Below are 22,222 nucleotides of genomic sequence, written 5' to 3'. Positions count from 1 at the left end.
AGACAAAATAGAATGTGGCTGGAAGAAGAAATGCTGCTTTCCATCCTAATGTTTAGTGCAACTCAAGTCAATACATGATCAATTACTCCCTGTTTTTCTCGATTCTTCTGTGTATTGGTTCCATCTTTGTATTTGGTGATGCTGGATGCGTTTCAAGTTCTAGATGCTTTGGATTATATTTTAACTATGTTACTGCTTTTGGATGTTATCCGATGTTCTGTTTGTGCAATCCAGCAGTTGGTGGTGGTGGTTGTTGTTATTGTGGAACCACAGGGTTTGCAGGTAATTGCATTTATCCAGTCTTTGCCATATTGTGGCTGTTCCTGTAGTCATTTGCCTTGTATTGGTTCCAGGGAAGCTGCCAGAGAATGTCGCAGAAAGAAGAAAGAATATGTCAAATGTCTTGAAAATCGTGTGGCTGTGCTTGAAAACCAAAACAAGACTCTCATTGAGGAACTCAAGGCCCTCAAAGATCTTTATTGTCATAAAGCAGAATAACTGTCTTTCATTTGGACCTCCTTTATTATGAACTTTAATCAAGGCATGAGAGGAAGCAATTCTACAGATTGCCATATGAACTTGAGAAAGAGACACTTGAGGCCCTTGTGGAACCCAGTTTTGCTTAGTGTTTTCAGACTGATTTGGGAGATATTCCAAAATTTGGAATTCTGTCATAGTCTCCATACTCTGCTGAGCTTTCTAATGGCATGCAAATGGCTTTTTTGTTTGCACTTTTTACTTCTGCTTTTTGCAGGGAAGCTGCTAAAGAATGTCGACGTCGGAAGAAAGAATACATAAAATGTCTGGAGAGTCGTGTTGCAGTGCTAGAAGTTCAGAACAAGAAACTTATACAGGAGCTTGAAACCCTAAAAGACATTTGCTCTTCCAAAACAGATTAGTAAAAATATTTATTATACTGTGAACTAAGATATGTCCAGTTGCTTTGTAAGACAATACATAGCCAACATGACTTACGGCTTTCTCTTTGTGTCATTTATAATATATTCCAACTCCTAACATTCCTGAATGCTTTCCTGCTTTTTATCAATTCATAGCTCTAATTTCAGGTTTTTCATGCACCATCCTTCTGTCTCCCAAGGAGCCAAATGTTAAAAAATATAACAAAGTAAAAAAGTGCATAATTTCTAAGAGCTGTTTCTTTGCCATGTATTTACAAATTACTTTTACATGTTACTGAGTGTCCTGCACATTCAAAATATTTTGCAATTGTTTTAGATGAATCATAAAGATAATGCATCCAGTAATACAAGAAAATCAAACAACCCAAGGTATCTCAGGAAAGAGTTTATAAAAGAATGTTATGATTATATGTATGTACTAGCATACTAGTCTACAGATGATTTTATGGCATATTTTTATATTAGTTGCTTTGTGGAAAAAAGTATTGTATTGCTGTCACTGAGTGCCATGGTTAAAGATAGTTTTTAATAGAACCATGTTGTTTAACCTGTGTAGTGTCTGATTTCCTTTAAAAACCTGGTTGAGATGCTTTAAAATCCATGAGTATTTGAAAGAAGACAAAGGGAAAAAAGCACACCTAAGCTCATGACATGATGCTAAATATATTGTAAATACCTGTAAGATGCTCTCTGTTTTATGGCTGCTATTTACTTAAATTTTCTGTATTCTGCAGAATATTTGATTCACTGGAGGTCTATATATTAAAATTTAAATGTTCATCCTGAATACTTCACATTCTAGATCCTGAACACCTGTAGATAGTTGCCTGTAGTGAAGATTGATGGTGCAGTTCTTTTCACAATTTCAGCAAACTACTGAATGGTGGTCAAGGTGTCCTAAGGAAGAGAGCTTTCCAATAAGTAACTATTTGCTGATTCACTGAGTTCTGGAGTAGCTTACAGATGAGAGCTGAAGATTTTTAAAATAAACCCATGTTTAAACCAGATTACAGCTCTCGTAAATGCAGTATGTGCCAACTTTTCCATTGTGCTTTGAAAAAACTAGTGTATATGCAAAGCTGCTTCTGGGTACTTTTTAAATTCAGGAGTGATCTAATTGCTTGGCCAGTACAGTCTATGAGCAGAGTATTTGGGAACTTTGCTGGAACTAATGGCCTTACTGATGTGGTAGGAGGAGAGGCCTGTTTCCTACTTAATTGGCTTTACTGAGGGTGTGTGTGTGTGAGAGAGTGTGAGTGTATGGAAGGGGAGGAGGGGTGGAATCATACTGAAGTCATTGAGACTTCCTAATTTAATTTAAACTCAATTTGCATTTAACCCTCTTCACTCTGACCCTGTTGGGGTGGGTTGGTTTATGTATATGATTTTTTTATTCCTTCCTAAATTACTTGAAATACACAGGATAATTTTCTTGACTATTTTGAAAATCCCGCTAGGTACCTAAGTTGACACCATTTGTAAGAAGAGGTATTCTCTCTCACTTCCTGCAGCCACATCAGTTGGTTTAAGGAGGTAACAAGATACCTCTGACCTCTAAGGCTCTGATGCAGGTTTGGAACAAAAGTAAAGTAAACTTTGAAATATCTTCTTTGCTGTGAAAATACATCTGAAGTGCTAAGGTCAGCAAAAGTCAAAGGTTCTGTTCAGGTTGGACAGGATGAATGCAACCTGCAGATCCATTTTGCAGCCTCTGTAGTGCTACAAGTGAGTTGTTTGTTGTGGCTCTGTCTGTTTTCTCTTACAGGTAGGCATTGCTCCTGACTCACAAGGGATTTGGAAACTTAAATAGAGAAAAACTTGTGTGTGTGGTAGATATGTCTCCAGTAAAAATTCCCCTTTATCTTCACGATAGTGTCTGGTTCTAACTACAGTCTGGTACTAAACTACAGTTAGAAATTTGATGGGAGGAATCCTTGTCTATTCCACATCTGTGTACTTGGTACTCATTTCTTTACTAGTAGAATCATAGAATGGTTTGGGTTGGAAGGAACCTTAAAGATCATTTAGTTCTAAACCCCCATGCCATGGGCAGGGATGCCACTCACTGCTAAATCACGTTGCTTAGAGCTCCATCCAGCCTGGCCTTGAACACTTCCAGAGATGGGGCAACCACATCTTTACTGAGACTCTTGTTGAGTGCTAATCTCTGAGTAAAGAATTCATTCCTAATATCTAATGTGAATCTCTCCTCTTTTCTTTATAACCACTGCCCCTTGTCCTGTCATTGTCTACCTGTGTAAAAAATTCTCTTGCTCTCTCCTGTAAGCCTCCTGTAAGTACTGAAAGGCTCAGTGAGGTCTCTCTGGAGCTTTCTTTCTCCAGGATGAAATAGCCCAGTCATCTCAGGCAATTTCCATTGGAGAGCTGCTCCTACCCTGTGATTGTTTGTGGTGCTCCCCCAAACTGGCTCTAACAGGTCCATGGCTTTCCTGTGCTGGGGCCCCCAGAGCTGGAGCAGAGTGAAGGGGCAGAATCCTCTCCCTCACCTGCTGCCCACCCTGCTGTGGGTGCAGCCAGGATGGGCTCAGCCTTTGGGACAGCAGGCACACACTGAAGCACCAATGGATGTGGTGCAGGAAAAAGGCCTTTTCAATACAATAGTATTCTTTATATAGAAACATCAAGTGAATCTGAGTTGGTTTATTAAAAGAGAATTTGAGCACTGCCCAAGCTTTGATTTGGCAGAGCCAAGAATTTTGTTTTTTCATTATCATGAAAAAAGGCCAAACAAATTGTGGTTTTTTCCTTCCCGTTAGAAAACTGCATTTCTATGGTCTGAAACTCCTTTCTTGCTGAAACCACACACAACTGCAAATTTCTTTAAGAGAGACAGCTAGAGGATTGGCCTTTGAGGGAATGTGTGTGTACACAAGCCTGCATGGATTTTCTTTTTTTTTTTTCAAAATAGATTTTCATGTAGCTCAGGTAACATAATCTCTTGTAAAATGTCTTGAGCTTCCTAGACTTGTGGGTGATGAGGAATGTAATAGTCAGCTTACTCTTAAGGTACAGATTTGAGTCATAACTGTTTCCCTCTTTAAGCAGATGTGCAAAGAGAAATCTCTATAGACTATCCAGACAGATCTCTCTTGACTCTCTAAAACAGCCTCAGCTGTTTTGGCCAGTGAAGAAAGGGATTAAAATAAGTATATTATGTGAGTACGTGTGGATTTTGTTTCTTTGGGAGGACTTTTTGATTGTTATTCCCACAGATTTTGCTGTTTGCAAGAATAATTGCAGATATTTTTTTTGGCTGCACTGATACAGTCCTGAGGAGTGCAAGTTGTCTCCTGCTTGGTTTTCCTTCTGTTCTTGTCACATGTAATTGCTGATCTGTACTGCTACCCTGCAGACATCAGTGTAATAGCTAAATTCAGTGTGATCTTTTTCTGAATTAAATATCACTTCAAAGAAAACTAAGGGGTCTGCTCAGATTCTGGTTTGGATTGACTCATTTTGCCCACAGTTTTTTCCTGTTTCATCCCTTGGTATTTAGTGTGTGGGTGTGTACAAGGCAAGACTGTATTGAGTGCTGAGCTGTTAAGCAGCTGACAGAAGTAACTGCCTTTTGCTTGTCAGCCTTTCTGTAGAAAATATTGTCATGTGGGGAGGGGGTCTAGTTTTTTTGGAGACTTTTTTAAGGCACTATGAGGCCCTTGTGGATGAGAATAACAGTGATCTCATTATTCCAGCAAAAGTGTTCTAGTATTTGCTTGATTTAATAACTGAGGAAAATAATTTAGGTAAATTCTAGAGCAATTTGATAGTCTGTCATGCCAACTGGAAATGGTGGGTAGCAAAAATCAATTTATTCTTCTTTGTCTAATTAATTTTTAGTCTATTTTCACAGGTTTCTCTTTTTTTTTAATTCTGAGTTAGAACTTCCTTCTTGCAACAGGCTTGTTCAATAGAGTATGGAGCAAAAGCTGTGTATATGCACAAAGTCTGAGAATGAGTAGGGTGTGAGTTGAGTGTGCTGCATGTAGACTAAGGAAAAAAAACTTCATTGTATTCTGTGTGACTTGAATGGAAAAAACTGTGAAGGAAGTGTCTTTGTTATGGTAACTGCTGAGCTTTTTCCTCTCTTTTAAGAGCCTTTGTCAGTGAAATCAGGTGTGATTAATCCATCTTGTGAATGGAATTATGGCTATAAAAATGTCACAATTCAGAAATCTGGTTATCTAGCCAAGTCATTGTTTTTGTTTTGCGGCTTCAAAAATACGATTTCCAAACAACCTTGAATGAGGCTGTTAATATTCTCACTTTTCATGCTTCTCCCCTCCAGCCCTTCCCAATATAGTTCTACTCACACCAGGTAAAAGCTGCTGCGGAGTTCTTTAACAAGCTCAGTCTGGACCAAGGATCTTGTTTTTTCTAAAATAGTTCTCTTAAGGATTTTTTTCCCCCTAAGCAAAGTATTTATCCCATTTCTAGCTTCCATTAATTCTTACAGAACTGCAAAACCTGCAAACACATTTTTAAGTTTAATGCATACTGAGGTGTTTTGCTTGATGAAGTTGATTCTGAAGAACTAGGTTCTCCAAGATCCTGGTTGTGTGACCTAAAAGCTTTCTGAAGTTTGTCAGCTGGCAAACAAACAAAAGAATACTGAAATCCTTGACACCCCTGCATTTTTACCAGTGAAGTTGTCAGTTACTTCAAAGATCCAGACATGGGCCTGGAGCTGCAGCTTTCATGACAACTGAGTGGCCCAGATCTGTTGAGATCTTCAAAGCAGACATTGTTCTTTTTCTCTCATTTGAGGCCTGATCTAATTAGCTTTTCTGAAGTGTACCTATTGGAAATGGTCCTAAATAAAATACAGCCACAGAAAACCAGGAAAAGTTAGGTAGATTGAACACAGTGTTTGAAAACAGTGCTGTTACAGGGTATAACACAAGCAGGTATGGTAAGTTTGGATGTGAGACTGTTTATTTTTTAATTTCTGTATTTTTTGTGCAAAAGCCCCATTGGTCTCTGTAGGGATCAGAACTCTGCAGTATTGAGCACAGCATGGAAAGTGTCAACGTTTCAAAATCTGTTCCACTTTCTTTTGTTGTATCTTATGTAAATTTTTACCTTCAGCTCCTTCCCTCACATTATCAGACCTGTTCCATACATTCTTTGTTCTTTTTCATTGATGATTTTCATTTTCCTGAAATACTAATGTTGTTTCCTGTGAAATGACAGTTGCTCATGTTTGTATTGCATTTCTTCTAGTGTGTTTTGAACCTGGTGGTCTACAGCAATTAAAGTTCATAGATGTGTCAAAGATCTCTCAAAAGTTCATGGAAAGAGGTAGTTAGCAATGAAGGAATGGACTTACTACAGGAGAAGTTGGAATGTAGGTTTTTTTAGATTCAAGAAAACTTTCTGGGAATTCTCTCTATTAGATTCCAGAGGATTCATTCACTGATTGCCCACAAACCATAGAAAGTGAGGTTTTGTTGCTGACAAGTATTTGTATTTTTTTGGAGGATATTTGAATGTCTATAGATCATAATATATTTGTTTAAAATGATAATTTGTTTATAGACAAAATGTATTTTATTAAAAAGCTTGGATACCTTGCAGACCTAAGCTGTTGGGTCTGATGTTGTTTTCTGTGTCTTCAACAAGCCAGTGGTAGTTGAATAAAGGACAGTGCAATGTATCCTGATAAAATACTTGCTGGATGCTCCCCCAAACTGAAACAGTTACTGATACTGACACACTTTCTTTTTTTCTTTTCTTTTTCCCACACTTCAACTAGGCAAATATGTTTAAAAGAGACTAGTTTTGAAATACACTATTTACCAGAAAAATACCCACTGCCTATACTCTTACATTGTAGTAGCTCTGAGTAGAATCTCATAATTCAGGCTTAAATTTGAAATGCTGGTAATTTCTGACCTTCTGGGTAAAGTTCAGAGCAAAAAAGACACCTTTTTTTTCCAGCTGTTTTAGAGTGACACCTTGTGGAGTATAAATGTCTGCACTTTATTTTCAAACTGGTAAAGCAGCCAAAGGACGTTCCAAAAGTAGGCAATTTCTTGTATCCTATGGGGGAGATTTGGGGGATGGGGTGTTCTGTGGGTGTTGAGGACAGAAACTCATTTTTCCTGCTGTTCTTGTGTTAATATGTATTTAGAAATAAATTATTTTAAATTTTATAGCCTTTCAAGAGGAAAAAATTATATTGACAGTGTTTCAATTTATAGTCTTTCTTACCAATAGTTCCATTTAATGAAAGACAAAATGGGAATTATTTAATTTTGATTTATAATAATAATATTTATCTAAATGCTATTTTAAATACTGCTATTGAAGCACAGCCATTGTTAGTTCTAGATCACTGAAATTAAATACAATGAAAAACTTAAGTATCTTCTGAGATCTAAGGATGTGAAGGGAAAATGAAATAATGTGGCTTTAATCCTGGCAAATGGAAATACCATTCTGGAAATGGAAGGGGGAGGTAAAAAGGGGGAATGCAGAACAAAGGAAAAGGTAAAGACAAAATCATGAAGAAAAGCATTCTTCAGGATAGGTAGATTCCACTTTTCTAATAAATTGCACAGTTCTGCATTACAGCCATGACTATATAGCGTTCTGTCCCCCACAGATGCTCTGCAAGTGACCATGTGGATAGTTCATACGTGTGTTTTTCCACAGCACCTGTGAAGTGGGTGAACTGAGCACCTAAACAGAATTTTTTTTACTCTTTCTCAGAGAATTAGCCAAATACATGAGATGTGATGTCAAGATCTAGAGCAACAAATGCATTTGCATATGGTAAGTTTATAGGCCTATTCTATGAAAAATGAAATATATGTGGTTTGGGAACTGTTGTTATTAAGAGATTAAATTAAGTATTTATATAATTTGACAATTAAACCAGTTACAAATGCCATGCAAAATTTTTCCCAGTCCAGAATATTAACTTGGTCACAGTTAAGCTTGTGTTGTAACAGAGACAGTCTGAAGAGGGTCAGTATCCACTTTCATTGTAGTGTATGACTGCAAAGCTGATTTGCTGTCCCAGCTGGTTCAGTATAGCTGTTTTGGCCAGTGTTAGATCTGGTTGTGTGTCTCTTCCCCAGACTAGAGCATCCCTGAGGTGACAAACATTATGCTCAAACAATACGTAATATTAGCTCATGCTGTTGGAGTAGATCAGTTGGTTTCACAAAGTCCTTCTGCTTCCAGTTTATACACACCCTCACACCACCCCACTTTCAAGAATGAGACCAATAAATGTTACATTTCTTTAGCCAGTATTTTAGCCCTGGAAATCCTTAGGTGTTCTGTTTGGTCTCCCACTTTGCCATTAGCTCCCTAAGGATCAGAAATGGATTTGCTCTCATAACCCAGCTGCACATTTGTATGAACAGCAGAGGTCTCATTGAGCATTGGAAAGGTGTGAGATGAGAACAGAAACAACTCATGCAAGTGTGCACAGCAGCAAACATGCACTCGTGCAGATGTGCACACCTGCAGGCCTCAGGTCAGGAGGCATCTCTGGAGATACATTTCTACCAGATCTCCTTTGTAAATGACTGACAACAGAACTCTGCTTTCTGCTGCTCATTTGCCCAAAGCCCAAAAGAGAACTTGCCCAAGTTATTAGTATTTCTGGAAGTATTACTTTTTATTGGCTCCTTTTAGTTTGTTTTTCAAAGTTTTTTTTTCTCAGACTGATGACTCTTCTAGCAGAGCCTAGCTGCCTCTGGGTAACAAAATTCAAGTTTGAATTTTTCTCTAGCAAGATGGTCAGCTTCCACCTGTGGCAAGGGAACTTGTTATTCTTTTTAATGCAACTTAACATGAAGGGAACAGCTACAGCAATGTCCAAGAGCTTTTTCAAGTGTACCAAGGAAAAATAAAGGCATATGCTCAAACTTGAAGGAAGGAAAAGCTTCCTTCAAGCATGAAGAGGGCACTCGCACAATAAAATTATCAAAGCTCTACTCTGAAGTTTCATAACAAATTTTAGGCATTTCCTCACATACTCCTCTGCCCCCTGCAAAGGTTTTGAAAATACAAAGTATAGCTGTCCAGCCAGTCTAAAGAATCTGAAAGAATCAGTTTACAGCAGATTATGTAACAAATCTGATTCTGATGTCTGCCTCTGCTGAAATTGTAAGTAAATAAACCTAGTGCTTTCATGGCTTCATTGTGCACTGCAGAAAGACTATATTTAGGACAAAGGAAAGCATGATTAACAATGTCCACATAAATTTTGATTAGGATATGGGGTAGTCTTGTCTGTCTGAATTACTCTTGGAAAAATCTGCATAAATAAAAAAAAATTACTAAAGTACAAGGATTTATGCAATTGCATGAGAGACATTGTGTATAGATCAAACAGAAAATATGAGTCTATTAGTGTCACTTATGAACGGGACAATGGTTAAGTATGTAGGTCACTTTTTAGAGATTAGTTATCTGGGATCTTGGACAGATGCCCAACAAAATGAAGCACACAAAATGGAATTCCTGATATAAAATAATCCTATTAAAATATAACATTAACTTTGCAATAATGTCGAGAAGTGGTGTCAGGACAGCAGCTTTGTTTTAAAATACAGACTTGATAAGGAAATGAGCCTGTCAAATGAATAGAATCATAAGCACAGTGGCTAAATAGATGATAAATGTAGTTAAAGATTTTATTCCTAATGAATTCATCGGCTTTGTTGCTTTAGCAACATAAAGTAGGATGCAAGATATCAAAAATACAGAGAATGTAGCTGATATGCCATCAGGTATGAACTTTAGGCCAAATCAGCAGGTTTTGTTTGCTCAAGTCAGTCAATAATTGTAGCAGAAAGCATAGCTAGACCTTGTAGCATATAAGCTGAAAAAAAAAACCAACAAACCACCAAAAACCAAAACAAAACAAAAAAACAACACCCAAAACCAAAAACCCAAAAAAACCCAACCATCCCAGCAGAAAACAGGCAAAATTAAGAAAATTAAGGAATATACTGCCAGAAGGGGGCTGGAAAAAATAGTTGTGCCTACTGTCTTAGCTCAGTACTCAGTAGGAGTGGTACAAAATGAGTTGGTTCTCCTTCAGCATTTGTGAAGCTGAGTATGTCCAGTGATGAGAGAGGCAGACCTGCCTGAAGGGCAGAGCTGGTGCACAGCCAGAACTTGGCCTGCAGATTTACTTGTGCCTCATCACTGCAGAAGTGGTGAAAGGGTGAAAACCTTGAAGAGCATCCCACACTGATGGTACCCAGGAGAACTGCAATGGCATTTGTGAACCTGCTATGGGAAATAGCCCTATCTTAAGGTCCAGATACTAAATGATCCAGTAAATTGTTGCATGTCTAAACTTCAGATATCTGGTCCCAAATCTGGTAATTGGATCTCTCAGTGTGTACAAACTCTTTACATAATACATGACTGCTTACATTAAAGTTCAGAGAAGTTCATAGGAGTAGGTATAGAAAGTCCATCTCCTTTCTTCTGATTCCTGGATAAATTAACTCTTAATTGCTTGAAGTGATACTTGTCTTACCTAACAATGAAAATCTAAACTCTAGGTATTTCTCTGTAGACTAGTTCTGTATTTCAGTGAGATGGCAGGCAGTGTTTCTGTAGTGCAGTCCATAACTCTGAGGGTGGGGTTATTTGCTCTTGCTGAAGTCCCTCTCCTTCTACTAAACAAACAAATGGTTCAGAGGGGAGCTAGGAACAGACAGCTGGTTCTTTTGATTGCAGTTAAGCAAGATACACCCAACCCCAATGTTACAAATTCCTGATCCTTCCCAAGACAGATTAACTTTAATCTTGAAGAAAAAGTCCTCCGATAAGCAGCTGTGGTAAGGAAGGGGAGATGGCATTATCAGAATAATGGTGTACAGGCAGCAGACCTGACCAGCATGGTAGCTGAAGACTTGCCAAGAGAGGTGAGATAGAAAGTTCTTTGGCAAGGGAGGAATTGGATACATCCTACACATCTGGGACAGTGATCCTGATTCTGTGCCATAGAAGATGTGCCATGAACATCCCAGGCATGGATTATGTAATTTTAAAGGGTAGTAATAGTTTTGTTGGCTTCATATGTCAAGCTTGATCTGAAGGTATGAAGTAGGTTTTGCAACTTTGAGGCTAAGTGAAAACCCTGATGGTATCAGGTTGTGTTAGACATTCAGGTTGGGTTGAGTGTAAGCAGCAGCCCTGTCAGCACTGAAAAAATTGTAGCTGTTAACAGTAGCAAAATTGTAGCCATTGTAGTCAGGAGCTCTTAAGACCAAGATATCCAAGTTCATTCACATCCCATTTTAAACAGCAAAACCTTGACTTTGGCAAAATCTGGCCTTGTTGCAGTATGCTTAGGCAAATATCATGTTCTCCTTAATATTTCTGTTTTGGTGAATTTGGATATAATTAAGCTTGAAGTACAGAGATATCCATGACCATGAAATACTAGATAAGGATTTTTTAGTTTCTCTTTACTCTTCCTTATCAGCTAGCATATTTTAACTTATTTAGCATTAAGTAAAAAATTATTTCTGAATAGTTCCTAACCTTTTGAATGTATTGTAGAAATATTTTATGGATATTTACAGAGCTGAACAATTGCATAAGAATACAAGAAGGGCTTAAGCTAATATGTGCCTCTGCATCTCTTGGGAATGAGTCAGCTATTCATTTGGAATTGAAAATACACAATCCCAGGAGGACATTATAAAGTGTTGTGGAGCTATTTCGTTAAAATTTGTTGGATTTTTGTCAATAGCTAATTTTCAGCATTGTTATGTAAATGAGAATTCACTGTTACCTGTGAAACAGTCTCAGATTAAAAACTCGAAATTCTTCACAAGACTTGTTTTTCTCTTTTCTTTGTTAGGGAGGTTTAAATTTGAACATTGTACAAATTGTATATTGCAATAAAGTTCCCTGACCCAAATTTCTAGTCTAACCTAGATAGTTATTTAGTTTATGTGGGTTCCCGATGTCAACTTCAAAAGTTGTGTTATTCAGATGAACAACATAAATTAATAATCAGTGCATATCTGAAAATGTTTGAAGATATTTTTGTCTTCAATTGCAGCTCCATGTGTCACTGGTGCTGACAGCTTTAGGACATGTGTGATTAGTTCTCTGTGCAGACAGAAACCTATTTTTTGTCCTGTATTTATGCTTTCAGTCTTACCAGCACTTCACCAAAAAATCCTGATTTACAGAATTGTTATGGATCTTCCTTCTCTAGTTCTCTCTACCTGACCCATTCAATCCCATCTGGAAACCAGTGTTTGCCTTAAGCTCTTGCAGTTTCTGTGCACCTCACCTTCTCTTTATGTAATTTGATTTGCATTATGAGGTAGGATAGCAAAGGCTTTTAATTTTAATTCAACAGCTCAGTTTGTTGAAATAGGGCTGTTAAAATAGTTATCCCTAAAAATGCGTGGGTTTTTTGGTCCATATAGTTAAATTGCATATGTAATAGGGTTCCAACGCATATGTGCAGTAACTATAGACTTCAGGATACTCAGATCAATGGTGAATATAACATGGCATAAAGAGTTGCAAAACTGAGATCCTTATTTGCCAAAAAAAAGATGGAGATGTATATTCCTTTCTCAGAAAATCTCACAGATACTGAGTTAGTCTCTTCTGGCAACCCATCAGGACCTCAATACTTTCTTTAGCAGTGTTTTTCCCTTTATTATAAAAAGGAAATTGATTAGTGATGAAGGCACTTGCCTCCTGCTATGGCTGGCTAAAAAGACTTGGTTTGCACTGGAGTAATGTTTCATATCTTTTCTCATAGTAAAAAAAACCAAAACAACCCTAAACTCAAATCAAACATAAAAGGTCAGTGAAGGCTTCTTTCTTCACAGCCCAGGAGTGTGAAACCCCAGAAGGAGAGAAAAACATTGAAGTTCCCTGTGATATGTTCCACTGTGGGATCTCAGCACATCGTTCCCAATGTCCAGAGTTGCCAGGAGAACCCTTGGGGGTCTCGGAAATCCTGGAATGTTGCCAAGAGTGTTTGGTGGCTTGATTTTGATCCATCCACAGAAGTAACAAGAGTTTGAGGACATGAGAATCACTTTAGAGTGAAGGGTGTAAAAGGGACACATTTAGAGGGTGAAATATAAACTTTAAGGTTTTTGGTACAGGGGGGTTATGGAGACAAGATGGAGGGATCAGGGCGTGTCTCATCCTTCTTCTTTCTTATTCTTGTCTTCCATCTCCTGTGGTGATGTTGGCACTTGGGGATTGGTTTATGGTGAAGGTGCACTTGCTAACATGGGTGAAAAGTATTGGAAAATAAAGGTAAATATCATGTACGTAAATTTTAGTATAAAAAGACATGACCGCCTCGTGGGTGGTCAGAGTGCCTTTGGCTGCCTTGCAGATCAGACCTCTGTTGGGCAGACAGAAAATTTTGTAGATAAGAAACAATAAACAATCTGAAGACCGAAAAGCTGAAGAGTCCAGACTCGTCCTTTGAAACGCGTGCCACCCAAGAACCACACTACCCGTGTCGGGGCAGAGACAGACAGCCGGACCCGACATTCCACTGATCTCTTCTGATCTGAACAGACCAGTGGGTGTGATGAAAATGCCATCTGTTTATGGCTTTTCATAAAATGAGCTCTGGAAAGTAGGAAATGAGGTGAGCATGATACCCTTTTGTTGGAACCTGCTCTGATACCACAAATATCATTTAACTTATATCCATGATGCCCATAATGCAAGAGAAGGTGCTCCTGTGTGGTAATTCCTATACTCCCCATGGATATGTGATGAAGGAACAGGACTTAGCAATTAAAATGGATTTCAAAATAAGAGAATGAGCAGAACAGAATATCTCATGTGCACTTCTCTGTGCAACATACATTAAATGCTGGGAGCTTAGAGTAAATGTGTATTTGGTAATGCTTAGTTAATGGCATAATGCATCTCTCATTGTGATGTTTACTTCTGTGACTTCAGAATCTCAAATCTTTGAACCTGTGACCTAATTCCTATTTCTACTACAGCCAACAAGGAATAAGGATAAGGAAGAAGGTCTAACTACTACACCAGTAATAAAATCCTGATACTTCAGTCTGTTGCCTAAGCTTCCTGTCCAGTGCTTGCGGATGATAGTCTTGCAAAGGAAACTCTGTAAATCACATTGGAGTTCTGCTGAGTTGGGTGGTTATTGAAGATAGCACAGCTTTATTGTGCAGATGTTCGAACTGAAAACAGCATTAGTTCCAGATCTTGTGTAGAGATACAATCTGAAAAAATGAAATCCCAGTTGTGCAACGTTTCTGTTTCAAGCCTCATTGGAGAACGGGGTTTTGTGTTTATTCAGGCTTAGTGTTTTAATCCACTTGTTCTACAGTCAGATAAGGTCTTGTACCACTGGGGCCTGAAGGTTTGCATTCTATTTGTTATTTGTAAAAAATGCATTTTTACTTTGTAGGAGTGACTTACTTTCTTTGACTTTGTGCTGGTTTTGGCTGGGGTAGAGTTAATTTTCTTCACAGTAACTGGTATGTGGCTGTGCCTCAGGCTTGTGCTGAGAGCAGTGCTGATAACACAGAGATGTTTGGGCTATTGCTGAGCAGTGCTGATACAGCATTGAGGCCTTTTCTGCTTCTTGTGAGGAGGCTGGGGTGGCACAAGAGGCTGACCCCAGCTGACTGAAGGCATTTCCACATGCTGATACCATGACTCCACAGGGTGCCATTCTCTGCATATAAAGCTGGGGGAAGAAGGAAGGGGTTCAGAGCAATGGTGTTTGTCTTTCCAAGTCACCATCACGTGTGATGGAGCCCTGCTGTCCTGGGGATGGCTGAAAAGCTGCCTCCCCATGGGAAGTGATGAATGAATTCCTTGGCTGCTTTGCTTACATGCACAGCTTTGGCTTTACCTGTTAAACTGTATTTATCTCAACCCATGAGGTTTTTTCACTTTTACTCTTCCAATTTGTCCTGTATCCCAACATGAGGAGAGTGAGGCTGCATGGAGCTGAGCTGCTGGTTGGGCTGAAACCATGGCAGGCTTGTTAGCTAAGTACAGAAATGAGGCAAAGTTCACTTTAAGTGTGTATTCCCCAGAGAACTGCCCTAAAAACAGGATGAAGACTGGAGATACTGGACTCCCATGCATACAAGAAAGGATTGGGATATGCCTGAGTTGGGATTTATGCCCCAGGATTTATGCCAAACCTTTGCCTTATGCAGATTCCAAGTTCTGCAGCAGAAGCTTGACAGTGGAGGTAGGAATTGTTTCTCTATTAAGTTACATTTATAGACACTCCAAAATTACACTTGCAAATGAACAGTTTTTTTTCTTGAGTATACAGGGTACAATAACCAAGACAGCCACTACTCATCACCGTATGTATTGCTTCAAAGATGTAAATGATGCTCAAATGCATAAAATAGAGGTACTAAAAAGGACCTGTGACCCTCCTTTGAATGAAAAGAGTCCCTGAAATGCCTTGACAGAGAAAAGAAAGTAGGATTTCCTAGATTTCAGGGGCAAGAAAAAGCAAGAATACTTGGTATACACAGCTGTGAATATACAATGCTGTAAACTTTTCAGGAAATGTGAAAAATCAATGTACATAGGTGACAGCCAGATGATATGGCCAATGCATTAGTCCAATAAGAACATATCTGGGTCTAGAAATCGCGGACACAATCTGAAAAACTTTGGCCTCTGCCTATAAAAATATTTCTAGCTCAAGTCCCAGATGTGTACAGTAAAAGGTAAAAGAAATATTTTTGTAAATAAAAGTATTAATGAGATACGTGGAACAATACACAAGTACCTTTATCTCAAGAATGCTCAGAACTAAAGCTGTCCATTCTTAACCTAGACTTCAAGAATGAAGGAATAATTTTTCTCTTATTTCAGGTAGAATTCAGTAAACTTTGAGAGAGTCACAGGGAAGCTAAGATTTAATTCTTCCAGGCTATGCTTGTTCTCCAAACGTGTGAAAATAAGTTTTCTAGGAGTCTCATGCCAGTGCTTCACATACAAATAGTACTCTATAATCACAAAGGAAGTTAGGAACAACTGAGAGAGCCTTGCATTTGTAGGTCCCTCCTCAAAGGGTAAATCACCCAAATTTATTATAATTTGCTAGATTCTGATGTAACATACTTTTGTTGGTTTTGTGAAGGTAACAGCCAGATAAAATCCTTCTCAATCTTCTCTATTAGCTCCTCTTATTTTAAAGTAAATTGCTAGAAGTTAAGATTAGCATGACATTACAACTTTGGAAGTAGAATCAGGTAGCTTGCAATTTCCACGTCTCACTAATAGTAAGTTGGAATGGGTGAGTGTTTGTGCAATAGCTGTTAATTTTTTTTTGAGAAGTGACATGAAGAGAGATTAAATTTCACTTGGCTATATAGCATCTTATTTCCATGAACATTGCAATTCTAATTTTCCTTTGGTATAGCAGAAAACTTTGCATCAAGTTCAAGTATTGCACCAGCAGAGATCCAGCAACTTGTGCTTGTGAAACGACGTAATTCAAAATTATTATTTCCAACATGATAGATAAATATGACAGAGTAATAAAAAGCCAGTGCTGGTTTTAGCATCTGTATTACATATTTCTGGTTCTTGGTCTGTGCTCAGCAATGCTGTCTGATGTTCTAGGCTCTTGAAGTGGAAGCAAATGATATAACCAAAACAAAGAGCGCAGCACAGTGGAAGATTTCAGATAAACTGCTGAAGCTACAGTTGTCTGGCACTAGTCAAATTCACATGATTAAAAATCCTCTCCTGCTTTTATTTCAGCATCTTAGAAAAAACATTGACATGTCCTGCAAAAGCAACTGGCAATATAGGAGTAGTGATAGGGAGGATTCATGAGAATACATTTGCTCTTGGAGCCGATTCCCAAATTTAGGCTGCTGTCTCAGTCACTTAAGCCCCTTGAGTGAGACTGTGACCCAGAAAAACAGCCCTATCTTTCCCCAGTCACGTATTGCCACTGCTTCTCCTGAGCCAGTAATAATGTTAGCACAATTCCATGGTAAGCTGGGTTAGAGACTAGCTGAAAACTTTGCCTAATTTACCTTCAAGCAGAACAGACTGATTGAGCTTCCTGTATGGCCATACAAATAATAATGTGGGCAAGGGAGAACAGACATGATCCTGCATGTGGGAGATCAGGACAGCTGGTTTTATAAGAGTGAACACATGATTTAGAGTGAGTGTCAGTATATCTTGTGTTTTTGAGGAGATGAATATAAAAATTGGGAAACTATCATCAGGGGCAGCAAAAGTTCCCAACTCATGTGCATAGAGAAGGAATTGCAGACAAGGATTTTCCTTTCTCTGGTTATGTCCTGGTCCCATGGAAAGGAAAGGGGGACAGTTTTGTGTCTTTCAGTGTTGGCCGTTTTGAAATACTTTGTGTACCATTAGTAGGATCTGGAAGACATTCTGCATATTGGATGCATCTGTAGTAAACTGAGATTTTCAGTGGTGTAAGTGAAAATTAGGCTGCTGGATCTTGCTTACTTTCACTGGAAAGGGGACCTTTACCTCCAAAGCTCAGAGTTGCAAGAATCCCTTCTGAAATGATCCTCATACATTTGTTCAAGTGTTGCAGCCATTGGGCCAGGGTGATTTGACTCTTCTAGGGACAGACTCTACTATGCAGTTTTTAGTGATGCACTATTCTACAAGGGCCCCTTGACACATTTACTTCTTTGATGGCACCTGTAAAATTGTACATTAAGTTTAAGCACATCTAAAAGCAGGATGGATATCTTGGAGAGTGAACACTTGCAGTGAGACAGTTAACTCAGTGGTTGTATTTCTGCTTCTCCCAGTCAATGTTCTGGGAAGTTTTGCTCTGCAAAGCTGGTTTAGGTTTTTTGTTTTGTTTTTGGAACTTTTAAAAATTCTTATCAATGGGATTATGCATGATTAAGGGTATAGATCTTACTCAAAGAGTCTGTCAGCCCTAATGCTCTAGATGAATGATAAAAAAATTATTTTGCATGACATAATGTATAATTTTTTCTCCTTTTGTTTGCTGCACTGTGGCCAGCAGCATGATTTATCCTGAACCTAAACGCTTTGCCAACACATATTTGATTAGAAATATTAGCCATTACCAAGACACATATTTTAGCTATGTGGGCAATCCCATACCAGCTGTGAATTCTTAAAATAACTCAGTCTGAACAACTGGGAAAATCATGAAACCAATTAACAAACTCAGACAAAATACCGTTTTATGCTTATGAATAATCCACCATATTAAACAGTGAAATGTATCTTTGGCAACTTTATTTTAGACAAAGACAACTAAGGTTGAGGTTAGAGACTTTGTAAGCTTGAATATATAATTTAGAGTCCAAAGATTTGAACTCTAAATTTCACTGGTCTCCAGACTTTAAGGGACAGCTGCAAATATCTGACCTGAATTGCCTAAGAACTCCAAAAGAAGGGAGTTTGCTTTGCAATCTTGTACCAAATTTTATAGTTCATGTAACTCACCCAGTATTTGAAATTATTTTAACTGAGAGATTACAGAAACAAACAAGTATTTTTTGATGTGTTTTTGCTATTTATTGGAAAGATCGTTCTGCAATTTTAGGAGTTTTACTACAAAATTTGAAGAAAATGGGCATATGCTTATAGACAGATATTCTGTCCTGTGTTACACAAGATATTTTTCTGGTTTTCAAAATGAATTTGAGGAGGCCTTTCTTTTCTGTTTGGAGCTAAGCTTATCTAGAGGGCTACAACTTATAGTCATATCTTGTTATATGCTTTTATATATTCTTTAGACCTTAATTGTCAAATTATGTGACAGTTCAAAGTTCCTGGAATGTAAAAATCTGGTGTCTCTAAATCATTTCTAGTTAAGTAGCTTTAAAGTAAAGAGACACTCATCACTGAATTAATTGGTGTTACAGAAGCGTCACATGCATGAGCACAACAGAAGTATGGTGCAATAAACCTGGGGATGCACTGAGCTGGACCTAAGAAAATCCCTGTTTCAATGCACTCATTTTATTTCCTGAATAAATTTCCTTAGCACTCCCTAAGGGGCATTTTTTGAGTGACAGCAGAGGACACTTGGGTGAAGTGTTAGCTGAAGAGTTCCAGCAGTGAAGGGTAGCATTAACTTTGAATGAAAAACAGCAAGCTAGTTCCTCACTTGAGATAAAAATGTCTTCATTAATTATGTTCTCTTTAATTTGCAGTATAATTCAAATTGACTAGATTCTTCCCAATGTTAGTCAGCAGTTTCCTACAGAAATGGCTGTGCTGAGTTCCCTGTTTAACCACACATTGCCAGATGCAACTGCAGGTCATGGGGCCTGCTGGCTGGTCAGCTGCTGAAATTCCAGAGCTGCCACAAGGACTGCAGGACACTGAAACATATTATAATTATTTCCTCATTAAGAGTTTAAACAGTATGGCTCATTTTGCCTTTTGATTATTTACAATACTTGCACAATAGTATAATTGTATTTTTATTAGTTGCACTTGGTTTTATTTTCATGTTTGTTAGGACACTTTATTTCACCATAAAGTCCTGCTTCTTAGCTACTTTAATTCTTGTCACTTTTAACTGTGTGAAATGGATTCCCAGACAGCCAACAGGAAGTGTTTTTGGGTCAGCAGCTAATTTTCCCAGGCCCATTTTGCAGACTCTTGTGATTTATACCAACTCTATTTATGGAGGAAAGACTTTTTTTAACCTATGAACTTGCTATCCTCATGTTGGCATTTTTTCTATCAGCTGATGTATCTGCTTGTTGAGTGATGGTGACAGCAAAGTTAATAAGCTACACAAGTGGAAAAATGTATTGCAACAGACAAGCATTTAATAATTTAATGATGGTCTAGGCACTGCCTGCATCCTGCAGTGTTGGTGTGCATGTCAGAAGCACCATGGGAGGACAGCACATCTGTGATTACAGAGTATTCTCTCCATTTTATTTACTTGGTCCCCTTTCCTGTAACACATGAACAACTTTCTGTTTTAAAGATTTTAGTCTTAAAAAACCCCTTTCATATAGTGAGGTTCTATGATTCCCATTCACTGAAAGGGATACGAGATATGGGGGTTAAGTGGTTTTCAAAATTCTTGCAGAGTCTGCAATAGAGCAGAAAAATGAATTTGGGTTCCTTGACTGTGGGCAAATCTCTGGGTGGTTATTCTCAAAAATAAAACAATCATTAGTCCTGTCTCTGTGGGTTTGTAGTTTAAAATGTGATAACAAAAACCCATGAGTTTCACCTGACTAAAGGAGAAAAATTTCTTCTTCCCCCCCTTTCCCCAACAGAAACTTAATCTAAGGATCATGCCAGGTTTTGCTGTATTTGAGGGGAAATTTTTAAATGTTGACATGGAAGCCTCAATTTCATTTCTGTAGGCTTGCTTATGTCCTGGACACTTTTTCATTGAGAGGGAAAGAACTCTGGAATACAAAGAAATAATGTTTTTATTACTTTTATTGATTTTGTAGCCTTTCTACTCAAAGAACATTGATATCAATGACCACTGATGGTGGACAGAATTCACAAGAAAAGCTTTTGGCCTTTTTTCATGTATCATTTTCAGTCTTATATTGTTTTTCAAAGGAAAATGTCCTGCCTAATCCCACATAGGACCTGAGGAAGTGGAACAAAATCTGTAAGAAGTACACACTCAAAATTACATATCTGTTGATCATTCATTAAGTACATGAATTAATTTTTGGTTCTTTACCTTTAAGATACATATTTCCATTTTCTGTATTTTCTAGACATATACATGGAGGTTTTTGGCCTCTCTACAGTTCCAATTGAGTTCCTACAGATATTCACTCACAATTGTAGTACCCTGCTAAAAATCAAAAAGGCTCATGCCTGGACACTTTTCTGTTGAAAACTTGGATGCTTCAATTTAATTTTCATACTGAGAATTTTCTCACTTTTTAATTTCACCTCTTGATTTGAAAATTAACTGATGAAAGTCTCTTTTCACTCAAGACAGATGTTAATACTTAGGGGAACTTAGCTTGAGAATGTGTTTCACAGGAATAATTCTTGAGATTCATCTGTACAGCTCACCATATTTAGCTTGATTCCCTGTCTTTGAAACCTATAACTTTTCTTCAGATCTATCCTTCAAACAAGACACTTTTTTTATTCTACTTTAAAAGGATGGTCTTCTGGGGAGCTGTAAGATAAAGCAATAAATTTCCCTCATATTCTTCATACAGAGAGTTCAGCCTGACACATGATAGACACATGATCTTCTGGTGAGCCATGTTTCAAAAGACTTCAATCATTTGCATATTACCCTTTATTAGCTCATATTACAGGACTTTTAAGCTCATACTACACAAAAATGTTTTTAACTGTGAGCTGCCATAACTGATACTCAAAATTACGAGGTATTGACAGTTGGTAAAAGTAGGGGATGTTATTTTCTCAAGATGAATCTGACAGAAGATGGCTTTGTATGAACGTGCTGTCCCAAACTGCTGGGCCTGGTTCAGTACTCATTCTTGGTGGAGATTAGGCACAGCTTCATTGAAACGAAAGATGTATTTGCCTAGACTTGTATGAAATAAGAGACTAACACATACCCCTTTATAGAATGGGATCATTCACAGGCAAGACAGACTAAAACACAGTAGGCTCTTATTCATACTCCATGTAGACTCTCTAGCTAGCAAAGTGCTTTGTGGCAGCACTGCCTGGTTTTACACATTTTGTTTTGTTTAGTTAGGCTTTTCTCTACAAGGGGTTTTATTGTTCAAGAGGGGGCACTCCCACCCTTGCTCATAGTCAAGTCATGGAGTAATTACTGCTCTTTACATGCCAAGATCTCAGACCAAGAAAAGGCAGCCAATCCTGATACAGGAAGACACACACTGGCACAAAAAAACTAACTAGGGAGACAATGAAGAGAGGAAAACACAGAGTGAGCCTGTATGGGATTGTGCTCTATCGGCCTGTGACAGTAGCATCAGGGGCAATGTTGTTTTTCCCCAGTAGCTTTCCAATATAGTTACTCCATTCACTGATGAATTGAGAGTATGTGAAACTGTGCCAAAGCTAATCAAATCAAATTCCACCCAGCTGGTTAAATCCAATTGCCTGTGCCTTCCTCCACAATGCAAGGGCATCCATGGTACACTGTGCTGACCTGCCTCCTCCCTCCCAAAGCTCACTGCACGTCTGTGCACTGTGGGTGATCTTCCCCCATAAGCGTAACGCGTGGGTTTCTGGCTTCTTCTGAGTGCAGATCTTATCTTGTTCAATCCCTGGAGAAACAATAAAATAAAAAAGAACAGTTACATATA

At 38.2% G+C, this 22,222-nt stretch overlaps 1 protein-coding gene across 9 annotated transcripts in view; it reads left to right on the top strand.

Annotated features, from left to right (window-relative positions):
- The window catches only part of CREM (cAMP responsive element modulator), a 41,159-nt gene extending 34,638 nt beyond the window's left edge, over positions 1-6,521 (top strand). For 6 of the 9 annotated variants that reach the window (XM_066551493.1, XM_066551501.1, XM_066551475.1 and 3 more), the window contains one exon: positions 354-974. In XM_066551493.1, the coding sequence (XP_066407590.1) occupies positions 354-498 (145 nt within the window). In that variant the 3' untranslated portion in view covers positions 499-974. Of the gene's footprint in view, positions 1-353 lie in introns of all 9 variants that reach the window. The other 3 variants (XM_066551484.1, XM_066551520.1, XM_066551535.1) reach the window with 1 other exon arrangement.
- The last annotated feature ends 15,701 nt before the right edge of the window (positions 6,522-22,222 follow it).

The sequence above is a fragment of the Molothrus aeneus genome, chromosome 1, assembly GCF_037042795.1.
Source record: "Molothrus aeneus isolate 106 chromosome 1, BPBGC_Maene_1.0, whole genome shotgun sequence".
Classification (NCBI taxonomy): Eukaryota; Metazoa; Chordata; class Aves; order Passeriformes; family Icteridae; genus Molothrus; species Molothrus aeneus.
This window is presented reverse-complemented; position numbering and strand designations above follow the sequence as displayed.